The sequence below is a fragment of the Phalangium opilio genome, unplaced genomic scaffold (genome assembly GCF_054372755.1).
Source record: "Phalangium opilio isolate 3A_F unplaced genomic scaffold, DU_Popi_V2 ptg000003l_1, whole genome shotgun sequence".
NCBI lineage: Eukaryota > Metazoa > Arthropoda > Arachnida > Opiliones > Phalangiidae > Phalangium > Phalangium opilio.
In genome coordinates, this window is record NW_028324145.1 from 8,353,193 (window position 1) to 8,379,703 (window position 26,511).

The window sequence follows — 26,511 nt, forward strand, 5'->3', positions numbered from 1 at the left end:
TAGTTTCTAACAAAAACCAACTGAAAACTTTAGGAAGATAATTGTGGAAATTGGGCGTGTGAAAAATTCGAAATATTGGTGTGGAATTTTTTAATTAATATCGGAATTGGTGTAAACGTTGGAAATGTATTGGAGGAATTGGGGTAAACGTTGGAAATGTATTGGAGGAATTGGGGTAAACGTTGGAAATGTATTGGAGGAATTGGGGTAAACGTTGGAAATGTATTGGAGGAATTGGGGTAAACGTTGGAAATTCATTGGAGGAATTGGGGTAAACGTTGGAAATTCATTGGAGGAATTGGGGTAAACGTTGGAAATTCATTGGAGGAATTTGGGGTAAACGTTGGAAATTCATTGGAGGAATTGGGGTAAACGTTGGAAATTCATTGGAGGAATTGGGGTAAACGTTGGAAATTTATTTATAAATTTAAAAAAAATTGTAAATTAGGTTTAATAATTTATTTGGGTAATATTGTCATAGTTAGCTTTCAAAAAACCACATAAACATTGGTACTTGTCCGACCCCTTAATAAAAAAATCGACCAAATTGATCCCTTTCACTATAGAGTATAGATGGGCAGGAAAGCTTGACGATTTGTCACACGACACAGCTCTCGCTCGCTTTACTATTAAAAGATTTTTCTTCGATTTATTATAAACGTTTTCCTTTTTTTTTTTTTTTTTTTTTACAATATCGTCCCTCCCTTTCCTTCGAATTCATTCCATATTTTGTTATTATTTGTAATTTCTTATAGGGGGGGGGGTTCATTTTTCTCGGACATAAAATGATTGATACTTGTCAAAAAACAAAAACAAACTAGCTCTTATACTCCTTTTTAAAAATTTGAATTTTAGTAATGTAGTGTTTTGTTATTGACACTTTTATAAAGGGAAATTTTTCTTAATGTAGCAATTTATTATTGTGTGTTTTTTAAGGAAGAAAAAAGGCGTGTTACAGTTAAAATGGGTGTTTATATAAATGATAAAATCGGACAATATCCCTATAGCGTGGGTGACTGAAATTCCTGTTAGGTAATTTTCTTTTTGTGTGAAGTTTAGTAGGCGTTAATTTATCTTGTATTTATTTTACCGGAACCGGCTGAAACTCAAGGTTAGAGGAAAGGTTTACGCTTAAATTGTCTTTTTTTTTGTTGGAAATTTAACGAATATTTCAACTGAATATTTATTTATCTATCTATTAATAGCATCAGGAATCATCATACAATATTAGGGAACATATGATAGTAAATTATATTGTACACCTAGTACCACGTGAGTGATTTCCATGTCTGCTTAGCAGTTAGGCCTAACGCGTAGCATAGGTAATTCTTGCTCGAATATTCTTTAATGTTACTCATTATTTTATATTCTGTGGTTTCTTTTCTCTGTTCTATTGTAGGTCAGTTTAGGGCATTAGGGTTATCTTTTGAAGTTTGAGGTCTTTCTTTCTCATTTAATTTGTCTTAGAAGAAGAAACTTTGTAGAGTTTGTTACGGTAGTGGTGGTAGCAAGTGGCATTATTATTTGCTTCGATCGTTCAAAGTTAGGCTTAGCTGTAAACCCGTTGCTATAGTTACAAGCGAAGGATTTTCTCCCAATTTATCTTTTGCTCGCGACCTCGCCCGATGTAGTAATATGGTAGCCATTTTCCGCTACGTTTCCTCGGTTACTATGGTAACCACTTATTTTTCCCCAAAAGTCCGGGGATAAGTTGCTAAGGGATTCCAGGAGCTTGCCCTATTTTTCCTCTTTGCCCCAAAAGTATCAGGAGCCTTTCCTTTAAATCCTTTTTACCATTCCTTTCTCGTAACATCCCTCGCTCTAGAGATGGTATAGAAACTATAGCCAAGGCTTAGCAGCAGCATCTTCTCTTCCTTCTCCTCAACTTCGTCGTAATTTGCGAGACTTCTCTCAAATTTAATTGCGTCGTCTTTTATTAAATTAGGCCTAACGAAATCTTTTCCCCCTCTTGAGGACAGAAGTGTCTGAAATATACGCGGCCTGAAAGTATTTGTGGATTCCGGAGGTATTTACGCAAGATTTGCATAAAATTACGATGCGGAAAAATGCCTGCTAATGGCAAAAAATTATGATTGATTGCGCGTCGTTATATCTGCTCATCTTTTTAGATAAGTACTAAGCTTGGATAAATTTTAAGCCTAATCTATCTCGTTCATATAATTTTATTTTAGCAATTTATTCAAATTACACGTTGATAATCGCGTAGATTTACGTGGGATTCGGAAATAGTTGAAATATTTTCAAGGTCGATTCTCGTACGCCAGGATTTTACAATTTTGTTTTCTGTAGACGGGGTGATTCGTTACGGTAGGGGGAGCTAGAGTGATTCTTTTATTGTAAATTCTATGGTGTTGTTCTGTAAATGAACGAAGGCAGCGCCCTTTGTGAACGCGGCTCTTATAAATTGACATCAACCTACCTACGTAGGATCATTCTTATTTGACCAAAGTTGCAGAATTTTCTTTGACGATGGGAAAAGTTTCTAGTAGTAAATAATATCCACTTTTATATTCTCAAGGTCAAACTCTAAAATCACCTCTATGGGTATGGGTTTTGTTGGGTACATCACGCCATGCAAGAAATAAGATGACGGGGAATGGTTTAGCCCAAAATAACCTTCCCGCGTATTTTTGTTTGTTACGGAGGGTGCAAAGGGCAAAGAAACCAAGCCTTCCCGGGTTTCGGCACCATTTATTTACTTATTTCAGTTTAAGTGTACGGCAAAGGCTTATACCGGGTGAAAAATTGGACAGACTGCCGAGTGTTAGGGTTGACTTGTAAATGGCCTTGAAGTTTACAGCGAATACTTAGCGATCTTTGCCCGCTTATGGAGAGAGAGAGGGGGCCCCTATGCGTCCAGAGAGGCGCGTCTCCATATCCTGCTAGTAAAAACCCATCGAGGAGATCTCATCGTGGCATCGTAGATATCCGGTGGTAAACTTCTCCTCTCTATACGCCCACAGTCATCCTTCCCCTTGGGTCCCCCTACAACACCAGGTGAATTTTTACTACCAAGGGGAGCGAGAAACCGTTGCATTTTTCTACTATGGTGCGGGCCATCAGAAGGGGGGGGGGAGATTTTTTTGAATAATGCCATTCTGAAAGGAAACAAAGGTGGCTTTTTGTTGTAAAAATCTGAACCCGTGCTTCGTTTTCGGGATGGCCTCACGTCTGGTAGGGGTACAACCATCCCCGAAAAGTTTACCCTCCTCTCTCTCTAGAAAGGTCGACAGTCTGACCCACCGTCCTGGGACGTTCCCCCTGATGTTGTACCCCCTACCGTTCCCTAGAGTACACTCATATTCTAGTATATATTTTTTTCTTCCATCCATACTTGTACATACATTTAAACATACTCACGAATAGACGGGACTCGGGATATGGGGGGATGTACGTAGAGAAAAAAACCTGTTATTTTTCAAGGTGGAATATTTTTTCTTCTTCTTCTACATCTTGATGTGTCCGTAGGCCAAAAAATTTCCCTCTCTCTCTCCGACAGGTCTTTATTTTTTTATTTATTTTTTTGGGGGCTATGAAGCAGCGGTTCACTCATCCTCCCCAAATGTTTTTAGGACTACCATTTCCTTCAAAATCTGGTTTTTGAGATTTTCTTTTTTATCCTGGATGCCTTCTGGCCCCGTTGATTTTTAGTACTCCCTTTTTTTAGACATGGCTGCCAGAGGCAAAGACCGGCGCCTCTCTCGCTTAAACCATCCATATTTAGTCGTTAAAAGTATAGTTACGCTTGATTTGTCTCTCTCTCTCTATCACTTACGAGTTTTCTTCTTCTAGTATTTGCCCTGAAGTGAATCGCTCATTTTTTTTACTCTCTTTTAATCTATGGTTTTACCGGTTTTCGTGGTTTTGTAAAGATAGCCTGAAAATGCTCCCAATGATAATGATGGTAAAATTTTCCTTAAATGTGAAGAAAGATTAAAAAAAAAATAAAAAATAATTGACCTTTTTTGGTGAGAGGGTTTTTTCTCTAATTTAATTTTTTTACGTTGATATTAATCAATGTAAACCGTTATATATTATTATTGTTATTATTATTTAAAACTCCCTAAAGGTACAGGATTTTTTTCATTAAAGAAATCCCAATTTACTTTTAAAATATTTATAGAGCGTTTTAATATTTAAAATATTAGTTCCAAAATTATGTTTAAAGATTTATTAACGTTTTTTTATACAACTACACGGTTTAGTAATTGTTTTATTATTAAAAAAGAAAAGAAAACATTTTAATAATCGATTTTATATGCCACTATAGTTTATTTCGAAATATATGAATATTTCAAAATCATACTTTGAAGTGTGATGCCAACTTTGATATTCCATTTTTATTCTATCAAATTTAATTTATTTAATAGAGTAAAAAATTATTTCGAAACGAATTTTCAATTTCAAGTAAGACCCTATTTCTTTTGTGTACTCAGATTGATGTTTTAAAAATGTAGCATGTTAACCCCCATCCATAATCGTATCTAAGTACTTAGTTGGAGTTTATTTTCTCCTTTTGTAAGAAATATATTTCAAACTCTACAACGACCTTATTTGACCTACATTCGTGCATGGTTCTGTTCCATGGATTCTGTCATAAAATATTCTTACGAAATCAACCGTTAGGGCTCATTTTTTTACAGTCAGAGGAAACCTTAACCTCGTAAGGTTTTTTTAAGGGCCTCGGACGTCATATTTTTGTCTGAAAAAGGTTTATGTCCTGTCCCCATAAATAGAAGGTCATTTAGAATTATTTCTAACTTGAGAATATACTGAGATAAAGGGCAGGGCGATGATGGAAAGTGCTTCCTTCGTCTTAGCGTTGAAAGTATTGTCATCTTCCAATGGGAAAAAGGTTTTTTTCTTTCTTTTAAACTTCTGTAACACTAAAAACTTGGCTCTCTCCTAACTTATCTCGTGTTAGGCTTAGTGGTATACTATAATAAGACGGTTTCGAAAGACTTTGATAGACGGGTGTGATATTTTTAGAGTCCCGCGTGCAATGTGCCGTGCCCTCTTCGTTGACAACTAAGTCAACTGTCGTTGGAATAAACAAACCGAAGTTGTCAACTATTTTTTTCTTCACAAATTCACGTGAAACTGAAACCTCGCGATAACTTATATGCCCCAGATTCGTTTCAAAGCTTCATTTTTAGTTTACTTCTGTTTAAAGTCACAAATTTTCGTCTATATCATAGCTACAATGAGGACACAAAAATAGTAGTGTAAAGGGTTTGTCTTACAAAATTGTCGGCCTTTTGATCTTTTAGTTAGATCTTTTTGTTCTTTTTTTTTCTTCCTGTTTAAAGTTGTAACATTTCCAAGTATTATGTGTGTACAGGGTGTTTCTGATAAGTCTGTTTAAAATTAAGGGATAGTGCTCATTGGGGAATCGATTTTGTGTCGAAGAATTAACTATTATCTCCATTTTGCCACAAGGGTTACTGTTTTGTTTTCGAGTTAAGATTGTATTGGAGTATTTTAACGGATGACCCCTTAAATTTAATTAAGAAACTGAACAGACAATGATTAATAATTTAATTAAGGGGGCCATCCCTTAAACACACAAAAAAATCTTAACTCCAAAACACTGGCGATAGAAGTACAGAGCATTTTCGACTCAAAATCGATTTCCCAATGAACAACCCCACTTAATTTATGGTAGACTTATTAGAAACACCCTGTATACATATTCTAGCTTGAACACTAGATCCCATATACCTAGAGTATAATATCCAATATTTATTTCGAGAAAAGACTTGTCCTAAAACAAATAAAAAAAGTTCACTTTGAAATTTTAATCCTCATAGGAACGGGATAAGGTTCAGGCTCGAAGGGTCTCGGGACTCGGGTCTTTGTGTTTTGAAACATTCCTTGTTATCAAGGTTTTAAATTATATTCAAGCTCTCTCCCTTGCTCGCTGCGTTGATTCCATTGTCGGGTAACTTTTACAGCTCAGGATAATGTCTTCGAGAATTTTTCTTTTAAACATCCGCTAGAAAAGAATTTGACATTGATTTTTTTCTTGTCTCTTTCTTCCTCTTAAAAACTAAAACTTTGCTCGGTTTTATCTGAGGACTTAATCCATCTAAACTCAAGGTCTACACCGCTATAGCTAGGCAAGGCTTAGTTAGGATGGAAGACAGCTTCCAATTCTTGAATGTCAAGCTTTTTTTTTGTTTGAAAGTTTAACTATACCGCCTTACGGTTTTCGAGGTAGTTTTAGGGTTACCATGCGAGTGTTACTGTATGAAGGAGACGATAACCGGATGTGTGTTAAGCCTATTTTAGTTCAAATTCAAGAGGTATTAATTTTAAAGTTAAGCCTAATTCGTAACTTTGGACTTATGGAGTATTTTTGAGAGTTGAGAAACGCAGCGATGGATAACCATGCACTCTTCGAAATGGTTTAATTAATTAAAATGTGTTTTAACTTAAGCCTGATTTATTTTATTTTAAATATAAGTGGTATATTTTTGAGTTAAGCCTAATTAGAAACAAACAAGTCTATTTATTTAAAAGTTAAGATGCAATGAAGGGTTTATGCTTTTTGTGGGTAGTTTTAGGCCTAATAGACGAGTTTAGCAGACGATGATTGAACATATATGAGTTAAGCCTAATTCAAGACCTATTATTTCTTGGAGTTAAGCCTAGTTCGAGACCGAATATTGGGAGTTAAGCCTAATTCTAAGTGAAGTAGTTTATTTTATAGATGAGAATCACGCTAGCTTAAAAAAACATCAATCGATAGGCATTTCGTATTTGTTACTAAAATGAAAGAGGGTCAAAACACTCTAAAACAGAAGGCACACCACGCCCTACACGAAATAAAATCACATGAAAGGATAAAGTCTCCTTTCAACAGATCCAAAAACACCCTAATAAAAATAAATTTCTCCTTTTCAAAAAGACGGTATTTTCTTTCTGCAAATATGTGTGTACCTAACCCTACAACGGCCAAAAAAAAAAGATATTTCATCCTCCCTACAGAATTTTTTATACCTCTACACTTTAATTGACTTCACGGCGTGTCTGGCCAACAAGAGAAAATTCTATATAGATTTTTATCCAACCACAAATGTCACGTTTCATTAAAAATATGATGAAAATCCTTCATCCCTGCCTTTCATAACGCTGTCAAGTATCACGGTCACCCTATCTGCTATTCATATCAAGCCCTCCTTTTATGTTATCCAACAAAAAATGCTCCCTTATGAAAGGAATGATAAAAAAATCCCATCCTAAAAAAAAGCGTCGAAATTTCGAGTCAATAGACTACGTACTATAGCCAAGGCTTAGGTCACCCTCTTATTTCTCTTTTCTTAATGCGAAGTGATATTGACAACTAAGATTTAAAGGTAAAAATTCTACGGAGAAGTTCCGCTGTCTGCCATAAAGAGAGAATTTCTACAGGGGGAACCTTTGGGGGGACGCTCAGTAACGTTGCGAAAGATTGGGCGGGGGTTACTAGGGGGTAAGAACTAGGCGGATTTCTGCGCGCTGACTGCCGCTGTGCATTGGTTCCCGCCTCGTTTGTCTCATAATATCGCGGGAAACCATCGGCTACGATTCTACCAAAGTCCAAGGATGGCGGGAACGTAGATTTTTTTAACAGAAAAAAAATAAAGAAAAAGAATATAATAGGTTATCCTTGAGAATCGAGTTGTGTAATAAGATTTCCAAACCAAAGTACGACGCGATTGTTACTAATTATAATAATTTTTGACTAAACTAACGGGTTTATATTTTGTGTTGTGAATAATTTTTTATAATTTTGGTGAACTGTGCCCGCGAGACATTTGCGACCTTGATTCGTTCGATTTTGATTTAATTTGAGTTTGATTAAGACTTAAATACTGTCATTTAGTATCGGTTAAAGACTGGAACCGAATTTAATTCAAGGTATGATAATTTGTTTCTTGTATTTTTAATTTGTTTTTTAGTGAGTCGAGCAATTTTAGGGTTAATTATTAAACCAAGGCTTAGTTTGTTGTTGTTATATATTATTAGCAAGTTGCGTTGTTTTAATCGTATGTAATCGTAACCGAATGCCTAAATATTGATTCATTCGTGCTTAATGTAAATACAACGGTTTAATTTTATATATATGTTTAATCAGGTTTCTGTTACTAGGTAAGGACTGTGTTATTATGGTTTCTGTAGGATAATTAACTTCATACGTCGCGGTTCAAGGCTGTTCAATTATCTAATTAAACTTACTCCCTATTAGACAAGAACGTAAATTAATGTAGGTAGTAAATTAAGCCTGAATCGAACTAACAAACTAGTTTTATAATTAAACCTCTTTGTTATAGTAGTTTTTAACCTCCGGGGACTTTAAAACAAATACAAAACAGCGCGCTACAATATAAAATATAGTTTTACAACTTAAACCTTTTTGAAATAAAATAAATTGGATAATGGTAGGTAGTTGAGGAGTTGGGGGATTTGTCCAAGAGGTCGAAGAAGCGCTTTGCCCAGTCAGTGATTTGAGATTATTTGTGTTGTGTTTTTACACGATATCACCGAATTCGATATCACAAGTTTCCATTCCCTCAGGGTCTCTCTTGCGCGGTGTCATGATTTCTACCGAGTTACACAACTTTCAAAGAGTTAAGGCCTTGGTTAGGTTTAAGAGTTAGAAGAGCCTGAGGCCTTAGAGCCTGGAAAAAGGGGCTTACGTAGCTTCCCCCCCCCATTGCCATTAATCGATTACAGTACTATCAGGAAATCAATTCTCGGTTGGTCGGTCGTCTAGGGGAAGGGAACCAGCACCAAATCTCTAACTTTACTAGCGATTTAGTTATTTTTACCTCTTTTAGCTGAATAAGCTGTTTGAAGAATAGATTGTCTCGGATATGGATGCTTTTGACAGTCGGCTGGCTATTATTGCCTCTGGAAAAATAACACGATGGTGACTGGTGCTTCCTTCACCCATTTGTCTTTGTGTTAATTTAATTAATTGCGAAGGGTTTATTAATTAGATTGAAAGAATCCCTTCGACAGGTTGCGATGATAAATATAGATAGACGATTTTAATTAAGCAGAGCCTCCGGTGAGGATTTTTAGACGTTAGATCATTCTAGGTTTTAAATTAATTACTCTTATCAAAATATTTAAAACACAAAGTTGGGCTTGATTACTTGGGATTCAGTAATAAAAATAATCATAGTGTCATTAGAGTAATATTCGCCTGTAATTACCTAATTGTTATACCTGAATTCTGGCTTAAATTACTCGGTCATAGTTAGTTTAATTTTATTTAATATTAACATATATTTAATCTCATTGTTGGAAAGAATATGATACCTTTATGAAACTGTTTAGTACGGGAAGTTCAGAAATTACACTATCTAATAATAATAGCTAATTTAATTAATGTAAGTGTATATATAATTAATTTTAAGTGTTTAAAACTGAATTTTTTCTCAAACATAGACAACATTTAGGGCAATATTTAGTCCAGCAACTCTAGTTATGCTTAAATAATCAGTTATAATTAATTTAATACTAATTTTAATTAACATCAATATTAATTTCCATATTGAAAAGGTCATTTCTCCGTAGATGATAACCTTTAGGAAATTGTTTACGAAATTCCAACTTCATTATATAACATACACTCTAAAAAGAAAAAAAAAATTAATCTATCATCTTTATGTCTACAAGTTATATTTTTAATTATAACTTGTATATAGACATAAAAAAGAAAACCCCGGGATGATGTTTTAATGTTAATTAACGTGTACGGTGAAAAGATACGTTCTTAATTACATCTCCCGTATATATTTAATGATGTTTTTCAAATCGCCTCGAGCCACGTATGCTATTTTTTATTTTTTTTTATTTTAATATCGTTCCTTTTATGTATAGACATCTTTCTAACACCAGTTTTGAAAAACCTGATTATTTTTTTTTTTCTTTTCGCCTCTATCGAAAGTTCACTCGAGCGACTTGTATGGCGTGTTTTATTTTATTTTTTATCTTAGATTAAATTTAACTTAAGGCCAAATTACTTAAGTCCCAAATGAATTAGGGAAAGATTTAGAGAGAGAGGGAAGGGATGAAGGGGAGAAATGCCACGCTCGCTGCCTGCTTCTTGGATTAAAATTTAAACTAGGGTTATTTTTTATTTTATTTTTTAATATAGATTGAATTTTCTTTTTAAATTAAATTTATATCCTTGATAAGTTAAATATATGTTTTGGAAATTGCTAATAAAACACAGTTAAGTAAATCCAAGCCAAGCAGCAGCTGCATCACGGTCATGGACTTTTTAACGATATTTTATATTCGGGAGGTATAATTCCAAGGTCACGTTTATTATACTGATTACGGTGTTGCAAGGTTTTAAGTTATTTTTAATAGCTTGAAATTTAAGAGAAATTTTAAATTGTAGGTTCACGAATTTGGTCTATTTTTATTGGTATTTTTAGTTATCCTGATTTCGCCCCACCCCAATGAATTTAGCCTGATGTATTATCGCAAATCATTGCGACTTTAGCCCGATATATTATCGCCCTGAAGATTGCGAATTTAAGGTGGAATTCATAAACGTCGGACGCAACGCAATTTAGTACAGGCAAAGGCACGACGCCCTGCCTTTGCCTGTACTAAATTGCGTTGCGTCCGACGTTTATGAATTCCCCCTTTAGTCCGCTATATTATCGCCCTGGCAATTGCGAATTTACTCAATTTAGCCCGATTTCACTACCAATATAGCGTCACGACCAGACTTTTTTAATCAAAAACTTTTAACTAAACGTGAAATTTCAATTTATTACAAGATAGACCTTTATATTTAAAGTTCAGACCCTTTTGAAGGAAATTTTCAGATTAATTTAACACCAAAAAACAAAATCAGAGTATATTTCACACACGTAACTGTGTGTGTGTGTGTGTTGAAGATACGTTTATCGAATTAAACTATATAGCAACATAGGGGAAAAAGGAATTTAATCTTTTTTGATATAATAGCAAAAAGAAAATCAGAAAAAAAATCTTGAAAATCAAGTCTTCTTGGCGCCTCAATTTCAGCCCCCCCCCTTCGTTCCCCAGAAGAAGCCGAGACAGAGTTAGACCTACGCTTAATTTTTGTTTATTGATTCAATTGGCGTTCCTTTTTTCCCTCATCCGAATCCATCCATCCATCCTTTTCCCAAAGTTTCCCAAGTTCTGGTGGAAGATTGATACATAGAGAATAAATAGTAGAGGAGTAGACACTTTAGCCTTTACCAATTCATAAGGGAATACCTACCTCGCCAAATTTATTACCATCTGTACAAGACATATCATTATTGGTTGAAAAATGCATACCCTCATTAGAGAGCTTTCAGATGGGGTAGTAGTACGTCACACCCTCCCAAGTCTTACCGCTGTTCTGGTAGCCATATTGGCCCGGGTGGTCTCAGCTTCATTCCTGCTTTAAACCCACCACCAATATGGCAGCGTAAATTATGTCACGAGACTCAGATCCTCCTTTAACTGAAAGCTCTCTATATAGTTTACACACATGGAGGATTCATACCATTTACACCAGGGGGCCTGGGGCTACCTGGAGGACAGAAATTCAGGTCTGCTTTTGTTCTCCAGGTAGCCTGGCCTTCTGGTGTAAATGTTATGAATCCTCCGTGTTTGTAAACCATCTATGTAGGCGGAGAGTAATATTTAGGCAAAGTTAACAACCACATGCCGGAAGTAGCTCCATAAAATTTAAAGAGAACAACTGTCTACTCCTCTACTCTATATCCTCTATGATTGAGGCAAGAAAAATAAGACTGGTGTTCAGTTTTTCTTTTACCTCCCCTTTATTTTGTTCAAAAGCTTTTCACACCATAAATTTTCCACCGATTTCCTACATCCTTTTTCTTTCTCTTTGTCTTTCTCCCCGCGACAAATTAAATTACCAATTATTTGGCACCTATCACTATGGGAGGAAGTAAAGTTACTTACATGGCCTTCAGAAAGTTTTCGCTTTTTCTTTCTTTATAGTTGAATTTTCGTCTAATACGTTGTACACTTATAAATGGTTGATTTGTTACTGTGTATAACTGGTCGTAACTAGTTTTTGTGTACTATTCGGTACAGTGTTAAGAAGTGAATTGTTAAAGCCAGAAAATATGGAGGAAATAATGTTGCTGAGCTGGAATTTTGTTACTGAATTTGATTGCATTGAATGAACTTTAGAGTACTAGGAGAGATGATTTGTTAATCTTAATTATTTTGGTTAGTTTTAAATTAGAAATGTGCTTACCCCTTCCCCATGGAAAATTTTTTGAAATTACGTAAGATGTTTGAGAGATTTATTTGGGTAGTTTTAGCTGTAATGTTTGCCATTTTCAAATTTCATAACATTTATGATATGATATGGTATGGTGTGAATTGAACTGAACAGGGGAGTAGCTAAGCCTAATTATTTGCTTAGTTTTAGGCTGCGCAAATGGCTGCCAGAAAAAAAATATTGTAATTTCGTAACATTTATGATACATAAGTGAATTGAACTGAACCTCAGAGAACTATTTTCTAAGACTAATACTTGTATTATACAATTATTCAAATATATCTTCGCAGTTTTAAAGTTTTTATTTTTATTGGGAGATGTTTTACCCTAAATTAAATGGAACTTTGGGAAGAAGCGGCGGTGTCGTTAACTTTTCTTTATAACCCTTTCTTAGATAAAAATAAACTTAAATTTATTTTTACGCTCCTCCTCTAAGATATTTAAAACTTTTATTTATATTTGCTGTAATATAAAGTTACTGGGGGGACATTTAATAAATTCCAATCTCTTGGAATACTTAAAATATTACCCGTATAAATACTAGCTAGGAAAAAGAACTCTGGCATCTTTCTAATATAATATAATATAATATAATATATATATAACTTGAGAAGTTCGGGACAGCACAGCTGTTGATTTTGTCGCAGCCAGCCCATGGCCACACATTGCAACGTAAATACGATAGGGTCCCTAAAATTTAGCTTGGATTGACAACGTGTTGGAAGTTATAGTCAGTCCCTTCTTATCCTTATTGCACATAAGTTAGGGGAAGTTTAGCTTTGTACGTGGTGTAATTTCAACCTGATATTGGGGAGTACATACATTGCGTAAAGCGAGCGCTATATGGATGGTATGGCCTCAAAACCAGAAACGGAATTGCATTTCCCAGATGCCGAGTTTTGGGTTGAACTCTGGCTCTCGCTCGCTCTCCTCGTTGCAGTCGCTTGCTTCCTTCCCGCCATTTCTTCGGGTGGTTCGAAGTAGTAGTTGTAGTAATAATAGGAGTGTGTACAGGGTTCGTACAAATCTTGCAGAACCGATTTCTCGAGTCTATTATAGTTTGCTACTATGAGTTTTCTCGGTACGTCACAACCTCCTATCTCTTACTTCCGTTTTGGTAGCCATATTGGAAGTCGTCATGCAGCTCAAAGCTCAGGCCATACAATTTAGACCGTACCAATATGCAAACGTGTAAACCCTGTAGCTTCTGAATGATCACTGAAACGAACCAAGCTTTTCCAGACTTTTGTAGATAGTGATTTAATTGCACTCGTCACAAACGACTGGCAATTGCGCACGTCAGAAATGACTGGTAACACTTATTTTGTGACTCCTCACATTATCTATTTGTGGCGGCTTTGATATATCCGTGTTTTCCAGGTTTCCACGAACCTTGTGCTGGCAATTTCGACAATTCCTAGCCCATTTCTCCCTCTCCCCATCTTCCTCCACCCTTCTGACATAGCTATAACTCGACGAAGCGGAGCGGAGCTTTTCCCCGAAATTTAACATTACTGCTTTCTCTCTCTTCTCCATTCCTCTTCCATAGCTATTTATTGTAATCGCGAGTGATACGCTGTGATTTTATGTGATGTGAAATGGCCTTGAGAATTATGTTTTGATCCCGACAGATTACTTTAAGTATAATATGTATTTTTATTTATCAAATGATGGCGCGCAGTACACGTTGTTATGCAGAGATTTCACGGATTTAGTGAAAGAAGTGTTAATTAAAGCTCCTGGAGTTTTCAAGGAAACTTAGTAAAGATAGTCGTCATGTAAAATTTAACGAAGATAAACATCAGTACACGTTTTGCAGATATTTTCACGGATTTAATGAAAGAAGTGTTAGGATAGTCTTAAACTCTTAATTTAAGCACATGGAGTTTTCAAGGAAACTTAATTACAGATAGTCATGTAAAATTTAACGAAGATAAAAATGTTTGCATTGAAAAGCTTTGTTGTAGATAGCGGTTGAATTGCATTTACAAATGATAGGCAAAACATTTGTTTACAATGTGGCAAAGGCTTGATGCACATTTATATCCTAGCTAAGTTTGGTACGTTTTAGTGTACACTTGACCAAAAAATATGTGAATATTAGCACTTGACCATGCATGCAGTCATATCATAGCTCCCGTGTACCTCGAAAAGGGCGCATGCGATGCCAGGGAGAAACGTTTGGCCTTATCTTACTCTGCTCCTATGTGTTATATCACGTTTTTAGGAAACCCACCCCTGTACATTACCTACACGAGGTAGGGTACGGCATAATAACATTTTCTCTTAAGCTCCGAACGTATATTTTACTTCTAAATGCGTACAGGGAGGGGGGGGGAAGTAGGTCTACAAATACATATTTATATCACGTTCACGTTTACGTTATATACTAACTTCTTCCAAAAGCGTTTTATGTGTATGTATGTATTATAAGTATGGCATTATTACACGATACCGCCGCCACCGCGGTCTCTTAAGATTATGTATTTATATTTATATATTCTATCCCATAGGCGCAAAAACGTTATAATCTACGCCCCAAGGACGAAAGTATATTAAATTAGAAGTTTTGTTTTCGAAAATTAGGGTATAGTTTTGTTCGTTACCTTGAAGGTAAAGGTGGAGTTAGCGTTACTCGCGAGTCAGGGTAAAATTTGTTTGAATTTTTATTTGACATTACTTGCTAGATCTTATTTTGAGTCAGGCTCGCTGTTGAAGTCAGTTAATTGGTTGTTTTAGTTCGTTAAATAGGGACTAGGCAATTCGCTCTGCTTAACTTGGCCCCCAGCGCCATTATGATATCTTTTTTAGCACTAGTGGAAGCTAGGTTGACATGACGTAGTACACTTCCAAGACCCTTTTGAGTTAAACCACTCCCCCAATTTCAATAGGCCTAATGAGTGATTTAAAATTTGTTTCACAGTAAATAATCATGGTGATTTATTTATTGAAATCTCGAAATTGAAGAAGTCACGAGTTCAAAGTTTGAAATCGGATCTATGTAAAAAAAAAATTGGTTACAATTCGGACCACACTAACACCGACATTTTTATCTGCGTGTGGTTATGTAATTACCACACGCAGATTATGCGCTGATACCCAGTTATTTATAGACATTGTTGTCACTTCAACGGAACGTTCTATAACTTTACTTTAATCTATTCATGCATAATTCTCAGGATTATAATATTATATATTGTTTTAAAAATAAATAAAAACGTGTGTATATATACGTGAAGTTTAACGTCAGTTAATAATCCCCTCTATCTTCTTTATTCCGTAAGAGGCTTAGTGTTTTGCCTTAGGTAAACAACGGGATTAGTCAGTGTCTTCTTGTATTGTTTCACTAATGGGGATTTTAGAAGTTTTATAGGCTCGAGTTAGTCCGGTTTATGTAGAGTGGGATGGGGGTCAAAAGAGCGGTGGACTTGAAGATGAGTAACCAGGGCTGATCTTTAAAAGAGAGAAAAAAGAAAGCTCTCTTAATGGAGTATTTAAATTTAATTCACTTTTAAAAGCTTTCCGCAAAACGTGTTTATATTTTTATAGTTTCAATAGATAGACTGGTTTTCGATATATATATATATATATATATATATATTTACATAAAAAATATTGTTAGCCTTTACTAATATCATAAGTTTATTAGGTATGTTCCATAAATAAGTATGACACTACCTATACTTCGTAATGCAGGAGACTTACACTCGGATGGTTAATTTTGCAGGACTTCCATCTAGGTCCTATTTAGTCTGTATTAAGCATTTGGCAGCGCCTCACCAGGCGTCGCTTTACCTCGAATCTATGACCTACGTCACTCACTTAATGACAAGCGAGTCCAGTTTGTAACCAGTGACAAACTTATAATAGAACATATCTTAATGAACTTATGCTAATATCTAATGAATTATTAAACAAGTGTACTTGTAATCTAGTTTTTAACCCCCTAAACTTTAAAAAACTTCAGTAATAAACAAATAAAAATCTCTTGAATATTATAAATATAATTAAAAATTAAATTGAGCTTATCAACTACAGGTCTTTTAAAGCTTCCTTTTCCAGCACCACGCATCTTTATAACACCTTAAGGCGTGTTGCGTAAAAAGAATAATTGTCATTATAATTTTACTCATTTTCGTGAGAATACATGGCGAGTATTTAAGTGTGTACCCTTCAGTTAAATTGTTCGTAAAATATGCTTTTAACCACGATGTTTTGACGTCACGATTCCCTGGGATTGTTCATAAACGTGTTTGGTTCACGTTGGAAGTTTTGTATTAAAAACTCGTTTCTTTATTTTATTTTTTTTGTTTTTAGTTGTGTCGGCTGCTGCTTCCAAGATAGTTTAAGATAGACGTTTAAAAATTCGGATGTTGCATGCATTCATTATATATGCATTTCTTTTTATAGCCGTTTCGTGGCCTCACGTATTATGACCCAGAAAATTTAATATTTTCTTCTTCGTAATGAGTTATTCGCACGATATCCTTTGCTTTTATAAAGCTCGACTATAGCTTTGGGAAGCTGAGGTCGAATGGTCGATGTGTGTGTATAGTTGGTTTCGTTTTTGGTTACTTTTTTTCCTTCTTTCTGTATTCCACAATTTGAGAACTCGCCATGAATATTAAGTTAGTTCTTTTTAAGGGTAATCGTTGTTTTCGGGTTGGTTTAAATTTGAGTCAACAAAGGCTTGAGTTGAGTGAGTTGATTCTTCTAGATCATTAAAGTGATGTTGTTTGGGGAATGACTATAACCAAGGGTTAGTGAAAAGTTATGTTGTTAGGGGGATTAACTTACCAAGGGTTAGTGAAAGTAATATTGTTAGTTGAATAACTAACCAAGATAAGATTATGAAAGTAATAAGATAATAGACTTGGTAATCTATATCTTGTTTGATTTGACTTATTATTTATCCTTTATTAGTTGGATTCATATGAACGAGACTTAACTTGTACTAAAACCTTCTACTTAATTATCCCACCCACGAAAATAGAGTGCTGTCAGTTGTGACGTCAGATCCAAGGTTAAACGTCACGAGTCTGCCTTTAGCAATGGGCGGCCATGACAGTTACCGTTTTTTCTTTATGGGTAAACAGCATGGGTGACGTCACACCGGCGCTTCTGACAGCACTCTATACATCGTCAAATTTCAAAAATTTAAGACCAAGGCTTACCGAATATATTCCATCACCCATTGTATTAGCAGCAACGGGACTTTCTCCTAGTTTATCTATATATACATGTAATTTGAAGCGTTTCAAATTAATTTTCCATTTAGGCAAGCAATTAATGTGAAATCTTCAGGTCAAATTTCCGCGTCCCCATTATTGATGGGAGGTTTTAAAATCGCATCGTGTTTAATATAATCCCTACCACCCACTCACCCTCCCACCCCTCTTTCGATAAATTATTAATCGAATAGATAGATAGTATCCCAAAATCAGGGTTGTCGAATTTTGGTCACGTATTTCTATGCTTGCCACATTTTCCACTCGAAGCATTTCCAGAGAGAGAGAGAGAGAGAGAGAGAGAGAGAGAGAGAGAGAGAGAGAGAGAGAGAGAGAGAGAGAGAGAGAGAGAGAGAGAGAAGAGATCTCGTTCTTCCCCCCGCGGGTTTCTCTATTGGGATTAAATTCATCTCCTTGAAAAGCTGTGAATTTTAAATCGTAAACACGCTTGGCTTCCTTTGATTTCGTGTATTGCGAACGGCTTATCTTTATAGAAATGTACTGTAATTAAATATTTTATGACTGTCGAAGAAATCTCCAATTGTTGAAAAATTAACCACATTTTAGTTTATGAAAATTAAGGTTTGGCTTTTGAAACTATTTTAGTCCGTATTGTTATATGGTTTGGAGACTATCAATAGAACGTTACATTAATTCCTGAAGAGAAGCAGTTAGATCACAGGGGTCACCTTCTTGGGTTATTTTCTTGGCACCAAGGAGTACCACTAGAGGCAGCTAACACGAGTCTAGAGAACTTGGACTCTTGGTTGATGCGAGGAATGACCTAACATGGCTGCCTCCCGCCCCTGTGTCTGTTGGCTTCTCTGAAAGTTTTTAATGGAACGGTTTATTGTAGGGAAATAACAAAAAGGCTAGGCCTGAAGAAGGCCATTCTACATGGTGTGGGATTTTATTAAGTTGAAGGCTACTGGGGGAGTAAAGGTGATTGGACAAGCAGGGGTATGACGTTAGGTAGGGAGGGGTTTATCCTGTACTGCTGTGTCCCTATAGAGGTGGTGACCTAACCTTATGATTTTGATCTGAAGCTATGAGCCTTCCAAACAAAATTAAATTAAATTTGTTTTATTACAGTGATTTTTTTTTTAATATTTAAGGGACCTAAATGAATAATTTTTCTTTCTATTCATTTTATGTCCCTGGGATTTTGAAAAACAAACTAAATAAATTGAAAGTTAAATAATTAAGTGAAGTTTTATAAATTAATGATTTTTTATTTTTTTATTATTTCTTTGTTTCTGTAGAATTTCAAGTCATTGGTCGATAAAGCCGGTCTCAACGAGCACAAACAGAAGCCAGTTGAGTACTTAGTTGACAGACAACGTGATTTCGTTGATTACGCCGATCTCAAGGTTTATCAGGTAAGAATCCTTTTCATTTTTATAAAAACACTTGACCTTTTTCTTCTCAGAGGTCTAAAAATTTATTTAACGCATCGCGAAGGCCTAAATATAGAAAAATGTTAATACCCCATCATTCCATTAACTGGCGAAACGCTTCAAATGTTAATTGTTGTCAAAATGAGTTGTTTTCTTTTCTTTCTTTATTACAAAAACCGGGTCTAACGAATTAAAATTAATCCAATGGCAAATCCCAATTCCAATTCCAAAAAAGAACTGGTTAATACCAGTTTATTTATTACGAATTCGATATTGACACGGTTACTTATCTCTAGGCGGGTTTTTTTTTTCTTTCTTTATATTGAGGATATGGAATAAATTATCTCCATTTTCCGAAATTAATTCCTCGTGATATCAGGTTTGAATTATCTCTCAATAGATAGGCATAGATGGGGAAACATTCCAGGGATTTTGCGAGAGTTTCTCTCGTGAAATTTAGAAATGAAAGAAGTTAAAAAAAATTGATTACGTAATATTTATGGTGGGTGAGATAGAGAGAGGAATTATAAGATCCAGACTAGACTACCGACTCCTTAGAAGGAAAAATTGCTTGAAAATATTTTATAAGAATTTAAGTTTGGGGTTAAGATGACTGACTTAATGGTGAAATTGAAATTTGCAATGAGGAAAGTGTAATTTATTTATTTTTTTTTTCTGGTTTGGTTTTTGACGCATTCTTGGAATTGTTGGGGGTTTTTCTTTTAAAACATTTTAGTTTTGTGGTTATTACTTTCACTTGATTCACTAGGTAACCTTAGTTATAGTAATTTTTAATGTTAATTAAATTGCAATTGCCGTTGAGTGTGTGTAATCAGGGGTTTGAAGTTGAACAGACGCAATAATAAAAAATGCGGATCGTTATGTCGAAAAACGAGGGAAATGAAGGATTAAGCATGGAGTGGGAATAGGTCGGTGTTTTTAAAAGGATAACTAAGGATAGAGTGGGAATTAAGTACGCTGGTATAAAGCCCCGCTCTCTCTCTCAAATATTAACGACAATATTTTTATTACCAGTAACAGAGAGCCCTGGTATTATTAGACGTAAATATGTAAATAGTCTTTGTCTATTTATTTATTCATTTATTTATTAAAAAGTCAAGGTTTTTCTTTGTATTGTCTATTTTTGTCGTATTGATTACCATTACCAGATTTATAATACATTATCCGGAATTTTTGATAATGAACCTTTCAAACTTGTTCTTCTAAAGACAGTTTAGGCCGAAATGTTGTTTATATTATGAGGCCTTTTAATATTAAAACCGCTAACGAAAAAATGATTCCATTAAAATTTAAAAATAAAAGTTGATGTTAGAGTATCGTATAATAAACACCGGATCAGAAAAGTTTGGGCAGAATATATTTCGATTTAACTGTCGACGATCACGAAAACAAGTCGTTCGCTGCTCGTTCATTCTTTATTTTGCAAGCTCTTGTTTTTACCTAAATATATATTCAATAATTCATAAATATAACCATACGTTTATGAGATATGTTCACCATAAGTTTGTCACTGGTTACAAACTGGAGCTTGTCATGAAGTGAATGACGTAGGTCATAGATTCGGGGTAAAGCGACGCCTGGTGCTGAGGCGCTGAATGTCGAAGGCTTAGTAATTCAGGCTAAATAGGAGCTAGATGGAAGTCCTGCAAAATTAACCACCGAGTGTAGGACTTCAATTCTCGCTTGTCGTTCTCGAACTAAATCGAGCTGTAAGTCTTAAGCGAGCATTATGAAGTATAGGTAGTGTCATACTTAATGGAACATACCTTATAAACTTATAAAATGTTTGATCGCTGAGGTTTTTTTCTTCTTATTTTTATGGTGTTGTTTTGAAGCTCAGGGTTTCAAGAGAAAAACGTACACACTATAGGCCTAACCTCCAACCAAAGTCCCAAAATGACCGTTTGACCCTCTTTTTTAAAAACGTAAAGTTCAGCCTAAGTGTTATATCTTTTTTATACAATATTGTATTTTTAGCCATATCGTAGTATACGATAGGCTCTTAGTTGGACCCGAGCCGTAGTAGTAGTAGTGGCCGGGGTTGTCGCTTCGTTATCGTCAGATTTTAGCTTAAAAGGAACTTTATATTACCACAACCCACCCATAGGGGTAACTGGGCTCGGTTAGAAATTTAATTTTAATTAAAATTTTTTTGAGATCGCAGCCGGGATTCGAACCCGGGTCGCTCACGCAGTAGACGGAAATTCTACCACTGAGCTATAGAGACTTGATAGAAACCCCGAGTTTTTTATTATTTATTTTTATCTCTAAAATATCAGGGTGATGTGGGGTGGGTTACCTCTTAATCTGTGGGGGTCGGATACTTTTGAATTTTTATCTGTGGGATCGGATACTTATGAATTTGTATGTTTGGGGTTTTTATATTTATTTCCTTTTTATTTATGTGCTAATTAAATAGATAACGATTTTCCCCGTTTCATGTGTTTCGTTCTCGTTCGGTAGCTATCGTCATTTATGTTATGTTTGACTGGAACGTTTTGGCGGTTAATTCAAATGTGGGTTTAGATAGAGCTAACATAGTGTTAAATGAGCGTTATGCGTTTGATCATTTTAGCATTGCTAAAGGTAATTCGAGGGGATTATCACTAAAATGCGTAATCACTATAACTAAACTTTCTCTTTCAAAAGTTTCTGGGCATAAGTCCTTGTTAGAAATTTATAAGATGCGATAAGTGTGCATCGGCATAGGACTGTTGTAAACTCATCGAGGGGATTATCACTAAAAACTATCTGTTCTTCGATTCGCCGGAATATTAGAATTACAGCATAAGTAAATTTATACGGTTATAATTTAATCACTGTTTAGAGTAGAGAATCGAGGGGCTATTCACTCTGATTTTATGCACGGTAAATCATTTAAGCATTGAAAAAGATAGCGCTATTCACTCATTAGGGTAAGGTATAGAGGGGTTATCCACTCATTAGGGTAGGGTATAGAGGGGCTATTCACTCGTACGATATGGCTACTATTACGAGCCCTTGGGCCGTCTTGTTTAATACAACTTAGGCACGCTATCGAACGATGAGAATTTTATATATATACAGGGTGTTTGTGAAAAGTCCATCAATAATGAAAGGGCGTATTTATTGGGCCATTTTGAGTCGAAAATGTTCTATGACATTTTGCCGTCCGAGCCACGGTTTTCGAGTTATGATTTGAATATTTTAGGGATGACCCCTTCATTAAATTAGCGCTGTCTTTCAATTTCTTAATTAAATTTAAGGGGTCATCCGTAAATTACTCCAATCATAACTTGAAAACAGTGGCCCGAACGGAAAAATGTCATAGAACATTTTCGACTCAAAATGGCCCAATAAATACGCCCTTTCATTATTGATGGACCTTTCACAAACACCCTGTATATATATATATATAAACCACGCTAAGCCTAATCTAACCCTAACCCCTAAGCCTTGACTAATAGTCACAATGGATGGGGGGCCGGCAATGGCAAGGGGGGGAGAGTAAGAAAGAATTCCTAGAATGGAATTAATGACATAAATAACTCATTTTATTAATGGGATATTTTTCCAGGCAAACGAAATTAAGGCCGAATTTGTTTTTGTGTTTTTTTTTATTTATTTATTTAGTTCTCTGTTCTTTTATCCGTGAAATTTAATTAAATACGTTTAGTTCCATCCCCTTCTTTTTGAAGTAAAAGGGTGCTTTGTGTTTTTTATTCCAAAGACATTAGTCCGGGCGGGATTTGAAATTGAACAAAGAACACTGCCCCTTAATTGTTGACAGACCTTTAAAAAAACACCCTGTATACACGATAGTATAAGTTTATAAGATATGTTCCATTCCGTAAGTATGACGCTTCCTATACGATTCGTAATGCTAGAGACTTACAGCTTGAGATAACTAGTTCGAGAACGACGGAAGCGAGAATTGAAGTCCTACACTCGGTGGTTAATTTTGCAGGATTTCCATCTAGTCCTATTTAGTTTGTAGTAAGCCTTTGACATGCCTCACCAGGCCTCCCTCGCTTTACCTCGAATCTATGACCTACCTCACACACTTCATGACAAGCTCCAGTTTCTAAGTTACCAGTGACAAACTTATGGTGAACATATCTTATGAACTTAGGCCTACGTCGATAGAATATAAATAAAGATGATTAGAAACCTTTGGAATTTGCTGATTTTTCTTGATCAGCAAAAATAGAAAGAAAGAAATAATGGAACATCTTTAGGAAGTTTTAAATTCTGGCATCGTCATAAACATAAGCCGTTGCTGCTGCTGGCACAAGTTAAAATATTATATAAAACAGTCCAGTTTTTTTTTTAAGAAAATTCTTTAGTTTATTTTAGTTAAGTGAACCTTGCGAACGCTGCGTTATATTTTCATGAGATAGAGCTGGAATTTTTTTACTTCTTTGGGGGAGGTAACATCAGGCGGAATGACTGATGAAGTTTTATAAAACAGCTGTGTATGTTACTATTTATAAGGTTTAGTGTCTGTTTATAGTAGTTACTCAATGCACTTTTCGCTATATCCCCTTCCTCCCTCCTAGCTTTATTTATAATGAATGTATGTTTCTAGAAGCACGCTAGCTAAACTAACAAAAGTTAACGGTTTCCTTAAGGGGGTTTATATTCGAGTTGGTTACTCGGTTTATTCCCCGAATTGTGTATACATACACTTTGATCTAGAAAACTGTATAGGAAAGCTTGCCTTAAATTCCATAGAAACTTTACTTTTGCCTGTTAAAATTTCTCTTTGTTAAACAAACGTTTACGAAAGACCCCGGTCGGTATATGAGGATATTGATCTGGATTGAGTTAAGACTCCGGAATGAATTATGTACAGAACGGCACGCAACTTTTTGGCGTAAACTTGCAACTTGCTGTTGTTGCCTGGAAATTGGATTAAAAAAGAAATGAATGAATTATCCAAGGACGAACTAACGGTGTTATAAGCCTAGCTTCATCAATGAAAAATAATATTGTAATATGTATCCTTTTACTTTAAGCCTTGGTCATTCATTCTTCCACGGGATACTGGATTTTTAAGTTTTAAGTAACCCTAAAAGTGTGTTCCTCGTTATGTTACTTAATAACTTATGCCTTAAAGTAAAAATAATTATACTTTTTATTAGGCCTTGGTCATTTATTCTTCCACATCCTTGATTAGTACGTTTAAAGTAACCCTAAAAGTGTGTTCCTCGTTATGTTAATTAATAACTTAAGCCTTAAAGTAAACCGAATTATGCTTTTTATAAGGCCTAAATTCGTCTGCATTCGCTTATTTATATTTAGGCTTAGCAGTTTCCTCTTCAGGCTCTTCTCCGTACCATACCGGGTTTTGTCACTTGTTGTTAAGCCTATTTATCAGAAATAGACGTGGTTAAATTAAGGAAAAGGTCACGCTAGTTTTTAGGCCTTTTGAAATGTAAATGTCTTCGAAAGTGTTCATGAGAGAGACAGGGTAGGGTGACCGCCTTTTGAAACGCGTGTCACACAATTTCACACTCACTTTAGTTTTAGTCCCTTAGTTTAAACGTCACTTTTTAAAAGAGTGTTACATTTTACTACTAGTTCCGCGTTAACCCTCGTTAACTTGGGATGGGAAGACACACGGAGAGGTTAGGAAAATATTTTCTGAGTTACATCCAAGAGTAAAGATGACGACGATGATACACAGTTTGAGCTTCCTGGAGTATAGCGAGTAATTTGTCGTTTTCAGACAACCAGCAGACGTTGATAAGCTTTTTTTCACAGAAGGAAACGCTACAACTCCTTCTTTCCTCCTCTTCACATTTCCACCCCACCTAATAAATTTTAGGCTTAAAAGAATGGGAGCCAAGGGTTAAAATAACTTAGTCCTAGAAAGAGAGAGAGCTTGATGGGGGGAATAAAGGGGTTTCGTAATCCAACACCTCTTAACTCGCAGACTTTTCATTTTAGATTGTATGTAAATAAAAACGTTTAAAAATGAGGTCGCGTCGTTAATGGTACGTAGGTTATTTTAAAACGAACGACGTTTCGTCTGAGTGAGTTAGTGTATTTTATTCCCGCAAAAACATAGAATAGTTACTGTAACTTTTCGTAATGTATTAAATTACCACTCTCTTTTTGTTATCGTTTTAAAATATGTATGGCCTTGAATAGTCTAGACTAAACGTTTGATCCCTTCTGTTCTGTTTTTGAACCAATTTATTTCAAAAGATAGGTATTTTAAAATTATAGTCAAATGAGTTAATATATTGATGTTTTACAAACATGGAGGGTTCATACCATTTACACCAGAAGACCGGGCTACCTGTAGGACAAAAGTAGACTAGTTTTTGTCATACAGGTAGCCCGGTCTCCTTTTTGCAAACGTATGAATTCTCCATGTTTGTAATCTATATATAGACTAGTGGGCAGCAGGAATGCATACAGCTACTAAGAATCATTGTTAATTAATATTTATGCGGGCTCAAGCACTATATCCGTCACATGTCGTAATTCTGACGTCTTTCTCACTGTGATTTCAATGTTTGAGAGCTTCACGAGGTCCTACACGCGCGCTCAAGATGTGACAAGCTGCGATGCAGATTATCGCGAGGTAAAATTCGTCATACATATATAGTCATTAGGGTTAGCAAACTTTCCCCACCAAATCCCCCTAGATATACTTTGAGATAATGACTTGCATACGCGATGATTTCTAATGAAAGAGAGTTTTGAGAGAGAGAGATAACTTTGAAAGACTCGATTGGAGTAATTTAAAATCAATTTATGGCTCTCATTTCCGATGAAGTTAATTGATTGTGACTTTTATTCGAAAATAAAAACCTATAAATAGAATCTCAGCCCTTTTAGATTACGGAGAAACAAAAATTATTAGGCCCTAGCGATACAATCGAGGGATACAATGGATTTTTGGTCCAATGTTAAGCCTAAAACCGAAATGAAATAAAAGACCCCCACCAAAAGTTGATGACTGGAACGACGCTCAGTACATGTACCTAACTTTTTCCCAAAACCGCTTTTAGACCTTAAGCTTAACATGGAAGACTCAACGAACCGTGGACATCTATGGATGTGGAATTCTGCGGTGGTGGGCACCACACACACACACTCGAGTGGTTTGGGAATCGCGTCATTGCTTTACCGATAATGAAACGGCGGTCGCTAAGGGTTAGATTAGTCTTGTGACTCGAAACTATAAGTTTAGATACCGTTTTTGTTGATGCCAGGCATACATCCCACGAATAGTTTAATTTTTGAAAATTGAATTGCGTAGATTGCGTTCGAGTTTCGAGACACATCCATAGCTTTGAAAGCCTCAAATTAATACTATACATTGTTTTCAGACTAGGAGGATTCGTACCATTTACACCAGGAGGCGAGGCTACTTGGTACTGCACTTTAACCGCCAAGTAGCTTGACCTCCTGGTGTAAATGGTAACAAGTCTGAAGACTATGTATAAATGAAGTGGTTTAATATTCTTGAGTGTTTGGAACTTATTCCTGGTGATATTATTTCGCCCCACCCCAAAAACTACAAACCCAATTCAGACTTTCATCTATCTCTCTCTCTCAAGCAAGCCAA

General features: G+C 35.5%; 1 protein-coding gene across 3 annotated transcripts in view; it reads left to right on the forward strand.

Annotated features, from left to right (window-relative positions):
- The window catches only part of Kdm3 (Lysine demethylase 3), a 165,144-nt gene that overhangs the window by 65,735 nt on the left and 72,898 nt on the right, over positions 1–26,511 (forward strand). For all 3 annotated transcript variants that reach the window (XM_089840053.1, XM_089840049.1, XM_089840051.1), the window contains exon 3: positions 18,792–18,908. In XM_089840053.1, coding sequence (XP_089696179.1) covers positions 18,792–18,908 — 117 coding nt within the window. The remainder of the gene's footprint in view (positions 1–18,791; positions 18,909–26,511) is intronic.